Here is a 17,128-nt window from a genome sequence, read left to right as displayed (position 1 = left end):
GTTATCAAATTAGAGACGGCTAGTTTAGCGGAGATGGAGACAACTGGTTTAGACGAACTCGGTGAACTCTACAAACCTTTTTACCCTTTCTCCACACAGACGATCCTCACGAGCTCTGTCTCTGTTCCCGAAGATTCAAGAAGTTTCCGAGATGACAAGAAACAGCGACCACATCGTTGTCTTCTATCCAACGGATCAAGAGTTGATCATGTCCGAATCCAAATCGAAGAAGAGGTCAGTATTCTTGAAATTCTTTAAAATGAGAATTTTAAACTATCATAGCCAATGGTGGATCTAGAAAAAAATTTAGTTGGGTGCATAAATTTATAAACAGAATCAGTTGGGGGCAAAAAAAAATTTTTACCACTAAATTAAATTTATTTTGGTTGAATTTGCCAAAATAATTAAAAAAATAAAAAAAAAAGAAGGGGACACTTAACCCCACTACTCCCTTACTGCATCCGCCCCTGATCATAGCAGATCTAGTTTAATTTTTTTGTTGTTGGTGTGTCAGAAAGCTAGTTTAATTTTTAAGTTGTCTAAACTACGATTATAAATCATTAGTAATTAGTATTTAGTAATACTGTATGTGTATATATAGAGTATAATACCGAGATGGTTTTCTCCAACCGGGTTTTAATTTTCAAGTCTCATAAATATATGCTCCTTGTTGAACTAAATAATAAATAAATATTATGATTTGAATTTGGACAGCAGAAGAATTAACAGAAGAGAGTTGTCGAGCAAGTGAAGGAAGAGAATCTGTTGTCGAACGCATGGGCGTGGCGTAAATACGGGCAAAAACCCATCAAAGGGTCTCCATACCCAAGGTATTAATTAAACCAATTTTGGTTTAATTTAATCTATATCCATTTCTCTTAACCAAAAATAACAGGTGCAGGCGTGCAGCAGCTCGAAGGGGTGTTTGGCAAGAACCAAGAAAACAAGTCGAAAGAAATTAAACTAAACCCGGAGAAATTCACCATAACGTATACAAATGAGCACAATCATGAAATAGTACCAACCCGGAGAAACTCATTAGCCGGTTCAACTCGAGCCAAATCTTCCCAACCCAAACCGTCCTAAACCAAAAAATCCCGAAAACAAGTAGTTTCTTCTCCCACAAGTAATCCCATGATCACATCCCTTGATGAATCTTCTGTCGCGGTTCAAGCCATGGGCGTCGCAGAAATGAGTACCTACCAAACGGCCAGAGAAATCGAGGGTGTGAGTAAGAATTTACCATTGGATTTGATGTCAGGGACCGGAACCTTTCCGAGTTTCCGGAGACTTGGATGAACTTTTGAATAGCCAAGAGTTCTTCAATGGGTACTTATGGAATTACTAGAGAACAGTAGGTGTATGTTTTAAAATTTATATTATAGTTGCATTGCAGCCGTTGAAAAAAATGTATATATTTATGTCTGGTCTCTGTAGGAGATTAAAGCGTCATAGTTTTCGCTTCCACTTTCCAGCTTACACTTTAACCAAGTATACTTAGTTTTTTGTTTGTTCTCGTCATAAAAATGCTAAGGCAATCCATTTTATCCAAGTATTTGATTTCAAATACTAATATCTATATTATATTCATTCATTTAACGACTAAATAACTAGATTTTTATAAATATTTAACAGTTAGCGTCTAATATGCTTTCCTGAACATATAATCCATGTGACTGGTTATCATCATAAGAGAATATCAAACTATTGGTCAGCATCGAATTGAGTTCCAATACATATATATGAAATTAAATCGTTTTCATTTTAATTAAGCTATTATACAATGATATATGTCTGTGTATATATACTTGAAGTAAATGATACAATCCCTGGTCAATTATTCTATGTTGTAGTCTAATAACTGTTAATGTATAATCACATTCTTCTTTGCTAAAATTTCGTTTGCACACAAATTTAAAAGAAATGTTTGTCCGGTTGAATTTATCCCGGTGCTCTAGTTAGAATTTCGGCCAATCAGAGCAGCAACGGGGCCAATAAAGGCGGCGTTGATGTAAGTCGTTGGCTCCGCATGGGAATAATCTGTTCTTTGGTCGCTAAACTGGTCCGAAGAATCCGGTCCACCCACAATTGCCCCGGTATGCACATTCGGATTTGGTTTATCAGAATTGTAGTATGAGAATCCTCCATTGCAGTCGATTTTCTCCGGTTTAGATCGGATAGACGGTAAAGATGAGCCTCTATGATGAGGTTTCGTTGGGTACTTTGTCCCGAATCCAACCATGTAAGACATTTTCATTGGATTATTTCCAAGGATGTAATCCACCTGAAAATTAATTAAACAGGTCGGTAAACAACAAAGGACATGGTGTACAAAACCGGGCGTGGGGGTAATGTACCTGTGATTTGGCGAAATTTTGAATTTGAGATACGGTGAACTGGGTAGACCCGCACTGAATTGAACCGACCCGGGCTTTAGTTAGAGTTTTTGAGTAATGGAACAAAACCGTTGTAGCCGTTGTTACATATTGTAAGTTGCTACTGTCTCTAGTAAACAAAAGGCCACCTGAATAACCAAAAGTACAGACAAAACAGAATTATAAAACTAACACCAATCGGAAAAAAAAAGAAAAAAAAAATCAAACCAAATGTATTGGCTATATAGAAAACCGGTGAAAATTACCAGGAGTTGGTTTAATTTGTTGAGAGCTACTTCCTGGCATTAGTGCACAGACGAATGACTCAACATCGTTCTTAAATTTTCCCAAGTCATTTTTCCCGTTGTAAAACTCCTTTAAAAAACAAATCAACAAGAAAATAATTCATTAAATTCAACCTAATTTATCCGGTTATAGAATTTAACGAACTTGGTTTATATATATATATATATATATATATAGTATATACTAACTGATGCGAGTAAAGCCTGAGCTCCGGCGAATTTATTGTCCCAGCTGAATTCATTCACAGCTTGGCTCCAACCTTGATTGCTTGTAACATAAGTTATGTACTTGTTCTCTCCTGTTGCTTTGTAAAGCCAAGCCGCAGCCCATAATAGCTCGTCCTTTTTCCCAAAAAATAATTTCAATAATAAAGTATTGTTATTTCAATACAAAATGCTTGATTTGTACCGATTTGATTCGGGCTAATTACCTGGTAGCCTGAGTATGAGCAGTAGAAGGGGCAAGATGCTTGATAAGAACCTCTGTACTTATCAGCAAATTCAAATAGCTGCAAAAAATAGATAAATATTACATTAAACCAAATAAGCAAGCATTTAAAGAATTTACTGCACCTCATGATTGAATGCTATGATCATAAGCTATTTTTGGAGTTATTTTGTACATATGAATATACTCACGGATTTTGCATGGTTTAGTAGTTTGGATGAATAATTAGAATCGACCGCTTTGAAAACAAGTGCGGCGGAGGCAAGAGCGGCTGCGGCTTCACCGGCGGCTTCGGAACCGGGGGAGGAGGAAGAGATCTTGAAGAGAGTTCTTGCTGTGTCCATATCTTCTGGCCTCTCCCAACAACCATGATCTGAATTCCCATCTCCTACCTTTTTTTATGAACATTATTATAAAAACAATTTTAAGAAATGAATTGAGTTTTGATAGTGGCATACGCATCCCACTTAGGGGTGTGTACAATTCAATTTGATTTTCAAAAATAATGTAATGCAAAATCTTAATATATTTATATACAGGAAACTACTAAAAATTTAGAATGCATACGTACTATAATAAATCAAATATTGAAATACGTAAAAACTTTTTTTTTTTAAAAACGTGATGATGACAATGGTAAAAAAAAAGAATGTTCAAATGGAAAACAGAATCCGAAGTCTTTAATTGAATATGTCGTGATTCTGAATTACTGAGAATTTCGGTTGTAAATGAAGGTTGATACTGAAATATTAACCTGTGTATATAGTGTGGTTGGGGAAGTATGAGCGCGGAGGATAAAATTGGTTCCCCATTTGATAGCAGACCGAAGATAACCGAGTTGGTTTACGGAGGAAATCTCATTTTGGTATTCAATTGCGGCCCAACTCAACAAGGTTGTGGTAAATGACATTGGCCACACAAATTTTACATTGTCACCTGCATCATAGTACCCTCCAATCAAATTCACCTGGAAAACGAAAGCATAAATTCAATCTCTAACGGTTAAAACACACGAAATTTGGTAAGACTTAAGAGATAACATAATATGCCAACAATTATTGATGAAATGCGGTTTACATGATCTGGTTCACCGTCGGTGAGGGCAGAATCAGCTCTCCATTTAACTCGTTGCTTAACCGGGAGTTTACCGGATCGTTGGCCTTCAAAGAACAAGATGGATTTGTTTAGTGCATCTCCATAGTCGAGAGCTTCCAAGCTTTCGAAAGCCATGAAGATACCAACTAACATTATCACCAAGAGCTTGCCCATTATTATCACTATAATTGTTTTCACAAATGTTTCTTTTTTTTTTTAATGGGTTTTTGCTGTATCTTAATTTTGCATGAAATGGTTCATGGGGGTATTTATAGATATCCCATGCAAGTAAAGTTGGCTACGTAATTTCATTGCATGATCTGTTTCACGTAATTTTAGGTTAATTTGGCTTCACTGTTTTTTTTATAATAACCATTTGGTTACACTTTTTTTTGTTAACTAAAAAAGACAACAGTGCAGCCAAATTACCAACAAGAAATAAGTTTCGATGATTACGGAATCACAATAAAAGGTTTTCAATATAGCAAGTTGTTATTGTTGACATTTCAAATGATATCTTATATGCTAACCACCATACTTTGTTTTTTCTTTTGTATTAAAGCTTATAGAATTTGTTTTTGACAGAATTTTTTTTTTATCTAATGTACGGTTTTTAATATATTTCTTCAGAAAATATGTTTTCTCAAAGATAATCAACATTCAAAATACTTATAATATATGCAAGCCGCTAATCATTCTTAGTATGTATCCATCTAGAATGGGTTCTGGGAATGAATGCATTTGTCCATATTTTTTAAGCCTCTCTTATTTCTGATCTAGAATTCATTCTGTAACAGTCCATATGGGCGTTATATAATAAGATGCATACGAACATGGATCCTGTAATATCAAACAATAAATTTGGAGGGTCTTACGCATTTTTGTTGGTGTAAAATTTGCTCTTCAATTAGGTATATGCCTGGAACTATATTATCTTAGTCAATATAACAAATCAACGTAGCAAGTTTTTGGTTAACAACGGGTCAAAATCAAATACGCCAGTTCCATGCCTAGACTTTTGGATATACAAGCAAATAATAAATATTAATCATATGTATAAAGAATAGCCCATATTTGTTAACTTTCATAGATGTATCCAAATCCCATAATCCAAGCTAGTTATAATGATACAAACAAAAGAAATACTTTCCTGCGGTACTGTGCAAATAGATTCGCTTGATTATGGTAAAAAAGGAAAAATCTGATCTAAAAACATATAAAGAAAACAAGCAAACACGTCAATGTGTCAAAACGCAATCGCTGGCGTTAATCACGTTTGAGAAATGACTGAAACTAGTGGTAGTGATATGGAGATGCCGTGCCGTAGTAATGGCTATATAAAATATTTAGCACCCATTCCTTAAAACGTCAATGTAAGATTTGCCGTTAGTTTTCATTTTCCATTTTAGGTTTGAAAAACTTATTTCATTTATTCATTACTATATCTAATTGTTTTCTGTTCCCGTTTTCCTGCAAACCTATTGCGGAAATTTTTTGCGTGTTGTTCATCGTAAGTTTTTTCCTCTCTCGTCATTTGTTTTCTAAAGAAAAAAGAAATGGAACTGATCAACAAGAGACGGTCTGTACTAGTTCATTTCATTTAATGTAATAATATATATATGCTATAGTTATTCTAACTGACTCTCGATGGCGATTGACGTTATCTTCACGGTTTATATTAAGAGTTTGCGGCTCTATCCTATTTGGAATATGAGGAAAAAAACTCCTTTTCCTTTTTTTTTTTAATACACAGAAAGACTTTTCTTACAGTTTTTTTTTAATACTAAAAATGTCAATAAATAAAATTAATTAAGCCAAATCTATATTTGATTATCTGCTGCAACTTGCTACTCGTTAATCCGTCAGAAAAGATGTTAACATCTAGAACCATTGTAATATTTATACATTTTTCAGTTTTCACATGTGATACGAGGACATTATGCTCTTTCATTCTGTTTAGTGATACAATTATGCTCTTGGCTCTATATATAGACATTCTCACAATTTATTACTATATGCTCTTATTTTTTTATTATTGCTTCTTTTGCATACTCTTTTTCATAGCAAACGATATCTTTATGTGACGTTTTCCACACCAAAGAAGTTTACAATTACAACATATAAACAGTTTTACCAGATTCGATGTCATGAAAAAATTGAGTTACGGGATGAAATTAAAGGAAGTAATTAATTGGAGCCAAAAAAAATAGGTGATGGGCCTGATGGCAAAGCATGTGACAAAGTTTTATGGCCACTATTCTAATTTTCGCCTAACTCAACTTCGTGTACGTTACATCTCCCCATTAATAATGCGTTAATTACTCCGCCGAGCACATTTTCATTTATGATTTACTTGACATTTTGTATATGATTAAAAATATGACAAATTCCAAAAAGTCCTTGTCAATCTGAAAATGAATGAAATCTTTGAGAAGCACTAGGTCCCTGAGTAGAGTTTCCAATGTGGGATGTCTGGACTAAAGAAAATCAACTCTTTTTTGGTCCTGATCAAACTTCCTACTGTGAACAAAGAAGCACAATAGATACCTCTGACAATGGCAGTGAGATTGCTCACAATATAACATTCCCATATCAGTCGTTTGGGTCTCAAGCTTTTAGATCTTCTGACATAAGAATTATCATTTTGGAACTCCTTGACTTGGAGTTAATCGAATATCATCCCTGGCCTGCCTTGAAACTCCAGTATATATATAGCACTAGTTTTTCTTTAGATCAGGCACATTCACGTCACTACTTTGGTTCAATCAGTTGAAACGATCCAATGCCTCGGATCCTTTGAGCAAACTGGACCTGGGCCTTTGGCAGACGAATCTTAGATAGCCAAAGTTAACTCGACTACACTTATCCGACGAAATATTTAACTGAGAAATTGGGAGGGGCCGCGCGAACGCAGACCCCCACTGCCACAAATAATGACGCAGGCTCTTCCACTTGGGAAGACCTTAGGCTAAGCACCCTTCCGTTATGTGCAATGGAAGTCACTAGCCTAGGCCACTCGTCTTTTTGATCACGAGTTGACCCCGTCCAGGTAAGTACCTTTCACAGTTTGACCTTTGTCTTGTTTTATACCACGCTACTGACGAGTGTCTTATTGCCAAGCTTCCGATGTGGGAGAAACAACATCTAATTATTACAACTACTTGTATAGGCAGGGTTTCGTTATTTCATTAGACCCAGTTTTAGACATTGATGGGCCTTACTCAATGATTATATTCCGGCTCATATCAAACCCATTTGATTATGTTTGTCTCATTCTTTTTATTTTTATTTTTTCCTACGACCTTTACATCACTATGGTTTTCTACTTCTTCTGTAGAATTTTGTCACTCAAAACACATAGGCGTGCCTGCATGTATGTCACAAAACCTTTTTTTTTAAAAAAAGGATCTTGAAAAAAAAAACATTTTACACAAGGAGGTTTGAAGCTTCTTTTATCAGAAATTCACAGTTGAGAAGAGGTTGGTTCGGAGGAATACACGAGAGAGCTATTAGTTAAAGGTCTTATGATTTGGTTTCGGAGAAGATAGGAAAGTGTGAATTAATAAATGGATATTGGATGGCAAATCGAGAGTACCCTTCAATGAAAGTCTGTTAAAGAGAGAGATAGCGATGAAGGGTTTGGAGAATATGTCTTTAATTTTCAATATTTCATTGACATTTTAAAGTTCTTGCTGTCGTCGTTCACTCATAAACGAATAGATATGTACTAGTACTTAAATTTGTAGAACCACGAAAATCCAATTGAAATCACGAATAGAAAATAATAATTTTATAAACGATATGTTAAGGTAAGAGATTAAAACGAGAGTTAGAAAACCGATTGAAAACAGACGAAAACAAAGAGATTAAAACTAAGAAGCCCACGACCCACGCCCAAGTCCAACTATATAGAGCCCAGCTATATAGAGCCCAATAGCCCTAAAAGCCAACTAAAAAAATGCAACGAGCAACGAGCTCGAGCCCGAGCCCGGCACCGGCGACGGCGACGGCGGCGGCAGCGCGCGTAGGTGTTTTTGCATAATGCTCTTTTACTTTCACAATGCTGTTTACCCTTATTGTAAGAAAGCCATATATATACAAGAATTTTTTCTCCTTGGTGAGCAATGTGAAACAAATACACTTCCACTAAACTTCCACTTTTAGTTATAGTCAATAGAAACATTTCATTTCCATAGGCTCAAACCTAAATCTCAAATGAATTTATAAGGCCTATTTATTTATTAAACTTCATTTCTTATTCACACACAAATTCAATATTACAAATTCAAATACTTATTAATATTGGTTTCCAACAAAATTGACTTCATCTTGAGTCTTGACTAATAATTTGACTTTCTCCATATCCACAAAATACACATTTGAATATTCCAATAAAGTTCCACGAAACCGCGAGGAAATAAGTTTAAGGCAAGGCTTGGTTCCCCTCTTTGGTGAATCACAAATTTGTCAGTTGCTAATCAATGCTTTTGTTTCCTTGTTTTGGTCATCTTTTTCTAAGTAATTTGTGATATGAAAAAACAATTACATCCATAACAAAACGAGGTATTAAAATCGTCTTTTATGTCAGAATACTATTGTTAACTCTAGAAAACTAAAAATGCAGTTAACTCTAGAAAACTAAAAATGCAGTCAACTCCAACAAAAATTATTACCAAATGTTTAATGAAAATTTCAAAATAACGAAAAAAATTGCAAGTTTTCATACATAAAATACAACAAATACTTGTTGGTTTTTTCGAATTTGTAATCGTTAGCGTGTGATGAGTTTTATAACTATTAAAATTTCTTTCGAAATTATATATGTATTCAGTTTTTTTTTCTCAAAATTTCCAGCTATATTTCAAGAAGTGATGTATTTCCATGTTTTTTTTTATTTCTCGTTCTCATGGATCTACAAAATCTAATTCACACAAAAAAGGAAAAAAAGAAAACATTTTACAAAAAAAATTACAAAAAAAAGGAAATATCGTCGAAAAGAGGGAAAAGATTCATAATTTGTGTGGTTTATTTATTAATTTGTATTGAACCCCTGAACTCCCCTCACAACACAACTCGCATAAAAAGAACAATCTAGAAGAGAAAGATAGCATCCATCTGCCTTGCCCTCTACTTCATTCCATTGCTTCAGTCGAATCGTCTTCCTCTCTCAATCTAAGTAATTTCTAAAGGTTACCCAATCGATATGGCTCAAGAACTTGCAGCTAAGGCTAAAGAGGCCTTCGTAGACGACGACTTCGATGTTGCTGTTGACTTGTACTCCAAAGCCATAGACTTGGATCCCAATTGCGCCGAATTCTTCGCCGATCGTGCCCAGGCCAACATCAAACTCGAAAACTTCACCGGTAACTTCTTTTCGTTCTGTTAACAGAAACGATATCTTGTCTAAAGGAGAACATAAAGTTTCGTCTTTTACTTCGTGAACACTGGGGTTTCTTTGAAAAAAGTTCGAATTTTTCCCGGCTCTGTGTGAATAAGGTTTAGTTTTATGTCCTATCGCTTGGCAATGTCACAATTCGTATCGTGTTGCATAGAATTTGTATCAATTTGATTCCAATATGTCACTCTTGCTATTTGTGGAGGAACTATTTGTATCAATTTGGTTTCTTGAGAAAAACTGAGTTACTCTTTTTGTGATCAGTAGTGATTGCATTTAAAAAGGGCAATTTTTTACTGATTTGGTTGATTGAGTTGGGTTATTGTATTTATTATTCTGGATTCACTGTGCTAGTCTGGTCCTGTTAGATTCTTGGGTCTGACTCTGACATTTGTTTAAATGAGCAGAAGCCGTGGCAGATGCAAGCAAAGCAATTGAGTTGGATTCTTCATTGACCAAAGCTTACCTAAGAAAAGGGTATGTTTTTGCTATTTCCTATGTGTCATTGTTATCGTTTGATACCTGATTCCTTTCTTTGTAGTATTAACAGTTTATATTTGGGTCTTTTGTATTTGTAGAACTGCTTGTATGAAACTTGAAGAATATCGGACAGCTAAAATAGCTCTTGAAAAGGGTGCTTCCATTGCGCCGAGTGAATCCAAATTTAAGAAGCTGTTGGATGAATGTGATCTTCGAATCGCAGGTACATTCTTAAAGCTTGTTTTTGTCTGGTTGATTACTTTTACATGCTATGAGTGATTGTATTGTTCGCAATGGTCTAAACATTTTGATATGTTGTTCACCTAAGGACTCGTTTTGTTGAAACTCTTTAATTTCTTTGTTCAGAAGAAGAGAAAGATTTGGTTCAACCGGTACCAACGGCTTTGCCTTCACCGATATCGGAAGTTGATGTTAGCCCTGCCCCTGCAGCACCAGCCAAGGCGAAGTACAGGTTAGTTTCATTGTAGAAACCAATGCTATTTTCGAGTTTTTCAAGTTTCAAGAATCATTATATATTCTCATACTCTTGAGTGTTCAAACAGACACGAGTACTACCAAAAGCCAGAAGAAGTTGTGGTAACTATTTTCGCAAAAGGGATACCGAAGCAGAACGTTAACATCGACTTTGGTGAACAAATTGTGAGTATACTGCAATCTAAGAACCCGCCTCTATGACAGCTTCTGTGTAATTGTGTGTTAATTTTTTCGGTATTGTTTTTGTGATTTGAAGCTGAGTGTTGTGATTGATGTTCCTGGAGAGGAGGAGGCGTATCATCTCCAGCCGAGATTGTTTGGAAAGGTACTTTATTTGTGCAATGAATCAATGGTGGTTTTCCCTTTCAACACTCTGAGTTGAACACATTGTATGACTCTTTTTTCTTTTACGGTGTGTATTCAGATAGTACCAGATAAGTGCAGATATGAAGTCTTGTCAACCAAGATTGAGATCCGTCTTGCAAAAGCCGATATAATCACATGGGCCTCCCTTGAACATGGCAAAGGGCCAGCTGTTTTGCCAAAGCCAAATGTCTCATCAGGTTTTCTACCTCTTCATCTGTTGAGGCTTAAGTTACAGTCTCTTGAGATTTAAATCTTGATGTTGTTTGTATAATGGTGGCAGAGGTTTCACAGAGACCGGCGTATCCTTCTTCGAAGAAAGTAAAGGACTGGGACAAGCTGGAAGCTGAAGTGAAGAAACAGGTCTTGTCTCTTTTATCATACTTGAGCCTGGACCAAATCGTTACCAAACTGTTTTTGTATTTTTTTTCTTTTCTTTTTGTTTAATTGTGGTTGATGTGCAGGAGAAGGATGAGAAGCTGGAAGGAGACGCAGCTTTGAACAAATTCTTCCGTGAGATATACCAGAATGCGGATGAGGATATGAGGCGAGCGATGAGCAAATCATTTGTGAGTATCTATATCTATATTCTCTTTAGTCTTTCTTTTTTTCATGGAGACTATAAAAGTTTTTTTACCGACTCATTTGCGGTTTTCTGGTTTTGGAAAATGGACAGGTGGAATCGAATGGGACAGTTCTGTCTACAAATTGGAAAGAGGTTGGGACTAAGACAATCGAGAGCACTCCTCCGGATGGTATGGAGCTCAAGAAATGGGAGATCTGATCTGATTTGGTCCTTCCTTTGATGCATTTGTGGGTTTTGCCTAAATCTTGGACAAATTTTAAAACCTGGTCCCTTTCGTCCTGTAATGAGATACGGTTTTGCTTTTGCTAAATATGGCTTTCTCTACTCTTGCTATTTGGTAGGTTTTGCTTTTGTTAAATATGGCTTTCTCTACGCTTGCTATTTGGTTTGTTATGGTCTTAGTACAGTTTTTGTATTTTCCCTTGGAACTCAACTTTTTGATGTTTCATCTGAATGTTCTCAATTTCGTCAAGATCACTATCTTTTTTTTTTAATTATTAACTATGTCTTCAAAAGCAAAAGCATATAAATGATGCTAGGTTGGTGTATCAAGTGAATATGAACTCAAATGTGAAATTATTATATTCAGGCCAACATCAGACTCGATCACGGTTTCTATAACTAAAAAGTTTGAATGTGCTAATGTATCTTCATAACACAATCTATCTTTTAGGAGATGTCACTAATCCAATAAAAAGAAGATAAACCATCCCCATTCTGATTTGAACACGAACACCTTAATAAACACGGACTAATATACAACAAGCTTTTCTGAAACTCAACGACCAAGTAAACCCTCAAACCCCCCCCCCCCCATCGAGCTTCTCTCAACAATATCCAATACTTGTAGAATTAGCTCACTCATCGAGCATCATGATCCTCTCACTTTTCACCAATCAGCCTGCTTTCTTCTTCTACACGCATGCGTCTCATACAAGTTAGAGAGCTTGTTAACGGGAAGCAAAACACTCCATTAATTAAAGACACTTGATGAGATTGAGAGTTGACAGGGTACGTTCTTGCTTGACATGATTGAGGCTAAGAGTAATGGGGTTGAGCTTTGATTTTTTTTTTTCTTTTTCCTATCGGTTGCCTAGGCTTCCTTGATGGATAAGCAGCTATTAACTTGTTTGTTCCCTTAGTGGACAAGCATCTATTAAATTGTTGGAGCATAATTCTTCGATGAGTTAGCATCTATCAACCTGTTTAAGTATATTTCCTAGATGAATACAGCATCAATTCATTTGTTGAAGCATACTTTTTCGATAGGTTAGCATCTACCACTTTGTTTACCAAGAAAATTTAATCTATTTGCTCAATATTTGACATAAAATGATAGACATTAAATTACGACCGATGACTTAATATTAGTAGTTAGTACGTAGACGTTAATGAAGGAAATAAGTTATATTAAATAGATTAGACGCTCATCTCTATAGACAAAATTAATACTATGATGAAATATAATGTAAAACTTTGTTTGGTACTACATATCACCTTGTATAGTTGAAGATCTTAATAGGGTCTGATCCGTATCCGGCTGTTGAATATAAAATTAATAACGAACCATATTTGCGTTGACAAATTGACATTTTCTAATCACCGTGATAGGAGGAAATCCACGTTCTAACTGTAGGGCCTCGAGTTACATTATTCTTGCCTTCATAGTTTTATCTCTATATTAATTTGAAAATATTCACCACGTGATATATTAGTTTATAAGAAAAGTATAATTTTCTCACTATATAATCTCACTAGTACGTAGCGACGAGATAAATCACCAATCCAGAGAAATAAAAGAAGTAAGTTCAAACGCTAGACGCAAAAAAATGGCGAGCCACGGATGCGTTGACTGGCAGTTCAGTGGCAGCGATGCGGCCGAAGAAGCTGCAGCGGCCTCGCTAGGCACTTACTCCTCTGAGCTCTTTGCTCTGTGCGATCCAAACGGAAAGCCCATTTTGCCCCCACGAAGCGAGTCCCCCGAGACTAGCCATACCGCTGAAAAGGCCGTTGTTAAAGCCGTCATCTGCGGCACGGGAAACGCCTACGCTCCTAGCATCGGCCTTCCCGTCGCCAGACGGTAATATATAGAGACTAGAGAGAAATATTACTAATGACAAAAATAGCATCTTAACTCTATGCTTATTAACTCTATGACAAAAATAGCATTTTAAAAATAAAAATCTTGTTGGTCCGATTAACTTTTTTCTTCTATATGTACTGGTCAGTCAGGTTAGACAGAACCGGGTTAGTCTTGATTGACAGTAACCCTATATTGGATATTAATTAATTAACTCTATATGCTTTAATGCTTCTTTTATCAGAGCTGTGGCTGAATATCTAAACCGAGATCTTGATAATAAGCTGACGGGAGATGATGTGTTTATGACGGTTGGATGCAAACAAGCGATTGAGCTTGTGGTCGATATCTTGGCTAAACCGAACGCCAACATCTTGCTTCCGAAACCGGGTTTCCCTGCTGACTATGTCCGCTCTATATTCAAGAACCTTGAGGTCCGAAGATATGAATTCATCCCCGAGAATGACTTTGAAATCGATCTCGACAGCGTCAGAGAAATGGCTGACGAGAACACGTTTGCGATCTTTATAATCAATCCCCACAATCCCAATGGGAACTACTACACTGAGGCTCATCTCGATCAGGTATTTACGTAACTGTATTCTTGGTTAAGTTTTTAAAAGATTGGTTAGATCGATACTTAGATGATCTGGACATAAAAGCTTTTTTTTTTTAATTTGTGTCTTGCGTTTATATATATACATGTTAACATGTTATTTTTTTCTCTTCTTCAAATGAACTACATTCTTTAGTCAATGTTATAATAAAAATTATACTATACATTGTAAATGCAAACGCAAATAACTAATAAAATAATTCTATTTCTGATTATAAATTTGAAAACTATTAGATGAAAATTTTGAAATATTTATTTTATATATACATAAAATAATGGTTAAGTGTTAACAATCGAGCCCCTAATATTACTTTACTTCTGAAATGAATGCCAGCTCGCTAGGTTGGCTCGGGAACTCGGGATAATGGTTGTTTCAGACGAAGTATATAGATGGACCGTGTTTGGGAGTAATCCCTTTGTTCCAATGGGGAAATTCTCCTCAATCGTACCCGTAATTACACTCGGGTCTATATCGAAAGGATGGAGTGTCCCAGGATGGCGAACCGGCTGGCTCGCACTGCATGATCTAGACGGTGTTTTCAGATCTACCAAGGTCCGGTTCCTTACGCATTTATATACATAATCTGCATAAAATTCCCTATACACAATATATACTTTGAGTGACAGCCTAAAAAAAGTATTCCTTTGAGTATATATTCTTGGGCCACTTATTTGAATATATATTATATATATGTACAGGTCTTAAAAGCTGCTAAGGAATTTCTGGAGATCAATTCTAAACCTCCAACTGTTATCCAGGTACGCGCAGTTTGGATCAATAGTTGGTTTAGTACTCTCTAGACTTATAGTAAACAAAATGTTATAAAATGATTAGTATCGATATTCCATTTGTTGTTAATTGCGAGTCACTGATGAGTCACGCCACCAATGTTAATTATGGCCCATTCATTGTCTTGGTCCTATGATGTAGGCAGCTATTCCCACCATCTTGGAGAAAACACCTAAAGAGTTCTTCGATAGGAGGCAGAGTTTTCTGAAACATCAAGTGGATTTTGCATATTCTAAGCTCAATGAGATACCTACCCTCACCTGCTACATGAAACCTGAAGCCTGCACCTTCTTATGGGTATTCAATAATTATTATTTCATTCTTTAGTTCACTATTAATTCTGTTATGCATAATTTTCATTGCATGTGGATTTAAGCATAGCTTTTTTTCTTGTTTCTTTAGACCGAACTGGACCCATTGGAATTTTTGAACATTGAAGACGATCAAGACTTCTGCAATAAGCTTGCTAAGGAAGAAAACCTCGTCCTTTTACCCGGTAATAATAATTCCACTTACCTATGAAATCCTAATTTATTATGTACCCCTCGTTATAGATTTTAGAAGATAACGGTTCAAGTTAAACCTTCAGAATACATTCACTTTTTTTTTCATGTGTGTGGACACTTATAAACATAAAAACATAGAACATGTATCCTAGTGATTTGATTTGTATTAGTGTCATTGTTATGTCATAATCCGAATTCAATGTTTTCGACAAGAATAAAGACCATAAAAACATATTTTTTTATAAGTACCATAAAAACATTTTGTGTGTTTGTATTGGTTAGGGATTGCATTTGGTCAGAAGAACTGGTTGAGGCATTCTATCGACATGGAGACTCCAATTTTGGAGGATGCATTTGAAAGATTGAAGAGTTTCTGTGAACGTCATGCCATTATAGGTGAAGCTTCACTTAAAAACGTCAATGGCGTCAACTAAAGGGTTCCGACTATATAAAAGCCGAAATATCATAAATATGCTATAATAATAAATGGGGTTTTTTGTTTTTATAAAATAAATCACGAGCGTGTCAATTAAAAAAAAAAAAATTCATGAGCACCTTAATTTGGAGCTTCTGACAAATAATATTATGTACTAGTAATCATCACTCATGTAATGTTTTCTCGTCGTTGTGGTTAATTATCTTTCGATGATGTACTTCTATTTAATAAAACAATTTCAATTTCAATTTAATTTTAATTTGAATATAGATTGATGTGAAATTATACCACAAAGTACATCGAATTTAGTCTCCTTCGTACGTACAAAGGCGAGTTGAAAAAAGAGTGTAGAATGAAAATTTATTCCAAAGTATAGTACTGTATTAACAATGATTTTCATGTTTATAGAAAAGATAATACTGTGTTGTTAATAAACGATAGAGTAAGAGAGACTATGAATTGTGTTTAATATTTCATAAAACATAAGCTGTCTAGAGGATACAATACTTCGGACATATTTCTAATTATTTAACAAAAAGAAAGTTAGGGTTTTGTTCCTAGAACAAGATATAGATGTATATGTAAAACTTCTATAAATTAATAATGTCGGGACTATAATATTTTATTAATTTATCGAATTATTAATTTATCAATTTAAAAAATCAGCTCAAAAATCTAATTTAGGACTTAAGAAATGTATTAGTTTATCGAAGTATTAATTTATCGAGTATTAATTTATAGAGATTATACTGTATGTTTTATAACAAGTAGACATATTTAAATTATGTAATAGCATAATTTATCAAGCAAAATATGATGGTAATCGTCTTCATTGAAAGCCTTTCAAACCTAATTTTTCTTCTTTTCTCATTAGCTAAATTTATGGCAGTGACGGTCCGGACTATATTTTTGAAATAAAAAATATTTGATATCAGATTAATCATACACGTTGAATTTCCCAACTCAATCGATACAAGTTTAAGTTATGATTAAATCCAAAATTAAGTTAAGCAATGATTATAATTATGTGTTCATATTTTACAAGACTCGTATTTATCTACGCGGAAAGGTGGGGTTATTTTTTGGTTTAAAAATTGGCAACGACTACAAACAAAAAACGTGGGCGGTTTTCCTCCTCTCTACGTCCTCGCTCGAAGA

The 17,128-nt window shown here is 35.1% G+C and overlaps 3 protein-coding genes, 1 non-coding gene and 1 pseudogene across 5 annotated transcripts; 3 read left to right on the top strand and 2 right to left on the bottom strand.

Moving 5' to 3' along the window:
* On the top strand, nucleotides 1-1,348 carry LOC112082314 (annotated as a pseudogene).
* A 384-nt stretch (nucleotides 1,349-1,732) lies between these two features.
* LOC18030883 (endoglucanase 20) lies at nucleotides 1,733-4,424 on the bottom strand. Its single transcript, XM_006413478.2, has 8 exons — nucleotides 4,206-4,424; nucleotides 3,883-4,095; nucleotides 3,320-3,520; nucleotides 3,112-3,189; nucleotides 2,870-3,022; nucleotides 2,642-2,750; nucleotides 2,358-2,524; nucleotides 1,733-2,284 (listed from the first exon to the last, which is right to left on the bottom strand). Exons 1-8 carry the CDS (start codon nucleotides 4,395-4,397, stop codon nucleotides 1,955-1,957), a joined length of 1,443 nt encoding a protein of 480 aa, XP_006413541.1. The 5' UTR covers nucleotides 4,398-4,424; the 3' UTR covers nucleotides 1,733-1,954.
* A 2,692-nt stretch (nucleotides 4,425-7,116) lies between these two features.
* Nucleotides 7,117-7,280, bottom strand: LOC112082573. Its single transcript, XR_002897240.1, has one exon. It is a non-coding gene; the product is annotated as a U1 spliceosomal RNA (small nuclear RNA).
* Nucleotides 7,281-9,283: 2,003 nt separating this feature from the next.
* Nucleotides 9,284-12,036, top strand: LOC18030882 (protein SGT1 homolog A). 2 transcript variants are annotated; one of them, XM_006413477.2, is made up of 10 exons: nucleotides 9,284-9,586; nucleotides 10,026-10,095; nucleotides 10,197-10,321; nucleotides 10,465-10,570; nucleotides 10,662-10,758; nucleotides 10,850-10,918; nucleotides 11,018-11,156; nucleotides 11,240-11,319; nucleotides 11,421-11,525; nucleotides 11,633-12,036. In XM_006413477.2, exons 1-10 carry the CDS (start codon nucleotides 9,427-9,429, stop codon nucleotides 11,738-11,740), a joined length of 1,059 nt encoding a protein of 352 aa, XP_006413540.1. In that variant the 5' UTR covers nucleotides 9,284-9,426; the 3' UTR covers nucleotides 11,741-12,036. The 2 variants fall into 2 exon arrangements, with proteins under 2 accessions (XP_006413540.1, XP_024005653.1); XM_024149885.1 differs by having other exon boundaries at nucleotides 9,287-9,586; nucleotides 10,468-10,570.
* Nucleotides 12,037-13,334: 1,298 nt separating this feature from the next.
* On the top strand, nucleotides 13,335-16,199 carry LOC18030881 (probable aminotransferase TAT4). Its single transcript, XM_006413476.2, has 7 exons — nucleotides 13,335-13,622; nucleotides 13,867-14,206; nucleotides 14,573-14,791; nucleotides 14,938-14,997; nucleotides 15,170-15,325; nucleotides 15,431-15,524; nucleotides 15,817-16,199. Exons 1-7 carry the CDS (start codon nucleotides 13,372-13,374, stop codon nucleotides 15,966-15,968), a joined length of 1,272 nt encoding a protein of 423 aa, XP_006413539.1. The 5' UTR covers nucleotides 13,335-13,371; the 3' UTR covers nucleotides 15,969-16,199.
* The last annotated feature ends 929 nt before the right edge of the window (nucleotides 16,200-17,128 follow it).

The sequence above is a fragment of the Eutrema salsugineum genome, unplaced genomic scaffold (genome assembly GCF_000478725.1).
Source record: "Eutrema salsugineum unplaced genomic scaffold, Eutsalg1_0 scaffold_1, whole genome shotgun sequence".
NCBI classification, from domain to species: domain Eukaryota; kingdom Viridiplantae; phylum Streptophyta; class Magnoliopsida; order Brassicales; family Brassicaceae; genus Eutrema; species Eutrema salsugineum.
This window is presented reverse-complemented; position numbering and strand designations above follow the sequence as displayed.

Excerpts from the sequence above, each read along its gene's own strand:
- LOC18030883 (XM_006413478.2), bottom strand. The coding sequence starts at position 4,397 with ATGGGCAAGCTCTTGGTGATAATGTTAGTTGGTATCTTCATGGCTTTC. Across the intron at positions 2,525-2,641 it reads ACAAATTAAACCAACTCCTG|GTGGCCTTTTGTTTACTAGA; the intron begins GTAATTTTCACC and ends TTGGTTATTCAG. Across the intron at positions 2,285-2,357 it reads AAAATTTCGCCAAATCACAG|GTGGATTACATCCTTGGAAA; the intron begins GTACATTACCCC and ends ATTAATTTTCAG.
- LOC18030882 (XM_006413477.2), top strand. The coding sequence starts at position 9,427 with ATGGCTCAAGAACTTGCAGCTAAGGCTAAAGAGGCCTTCGTAGACGAC. Across the intron at positions 9,587-10,025 it reads CAAACTCGAAAACTTCACCG|AAGCCGTGGCAGATGCAAGC; the intron begins GTAACTTCTTTT and ends TTAAATGAGCAG. Across the intron at positions 11,526-11,632 it reads GAGCGATGAGCAAATCATTT|GTGGAATCGAATGGGACAGT; the intron begins GTGAGTATCTAT and ends GAAAATGGACAG.
- LOC18030881 (XM_006413476.2), top strand. The coding sequence starts at position 13,372 with ATGGCGAGCCACGGATGCGTTGACTGGCAGTTCAGTGGCAGCGATGCG. Across the intron at positions 13,623-13,866 it reads GGCCTTCCCGTCGCCAGACG|AGCTGTGGCTGAATATCTAA; the intron begins GTAATATATAGA and ends TTCTTTTATCAG. Across the intron at positions 14,207-14,572 it reads CTGAGGCTCATCTCGATCAG|CTCGCTAGGTTGGCTCGGGA; the intron begins GTATTTACGTAA and ends AATGAATGCCAG.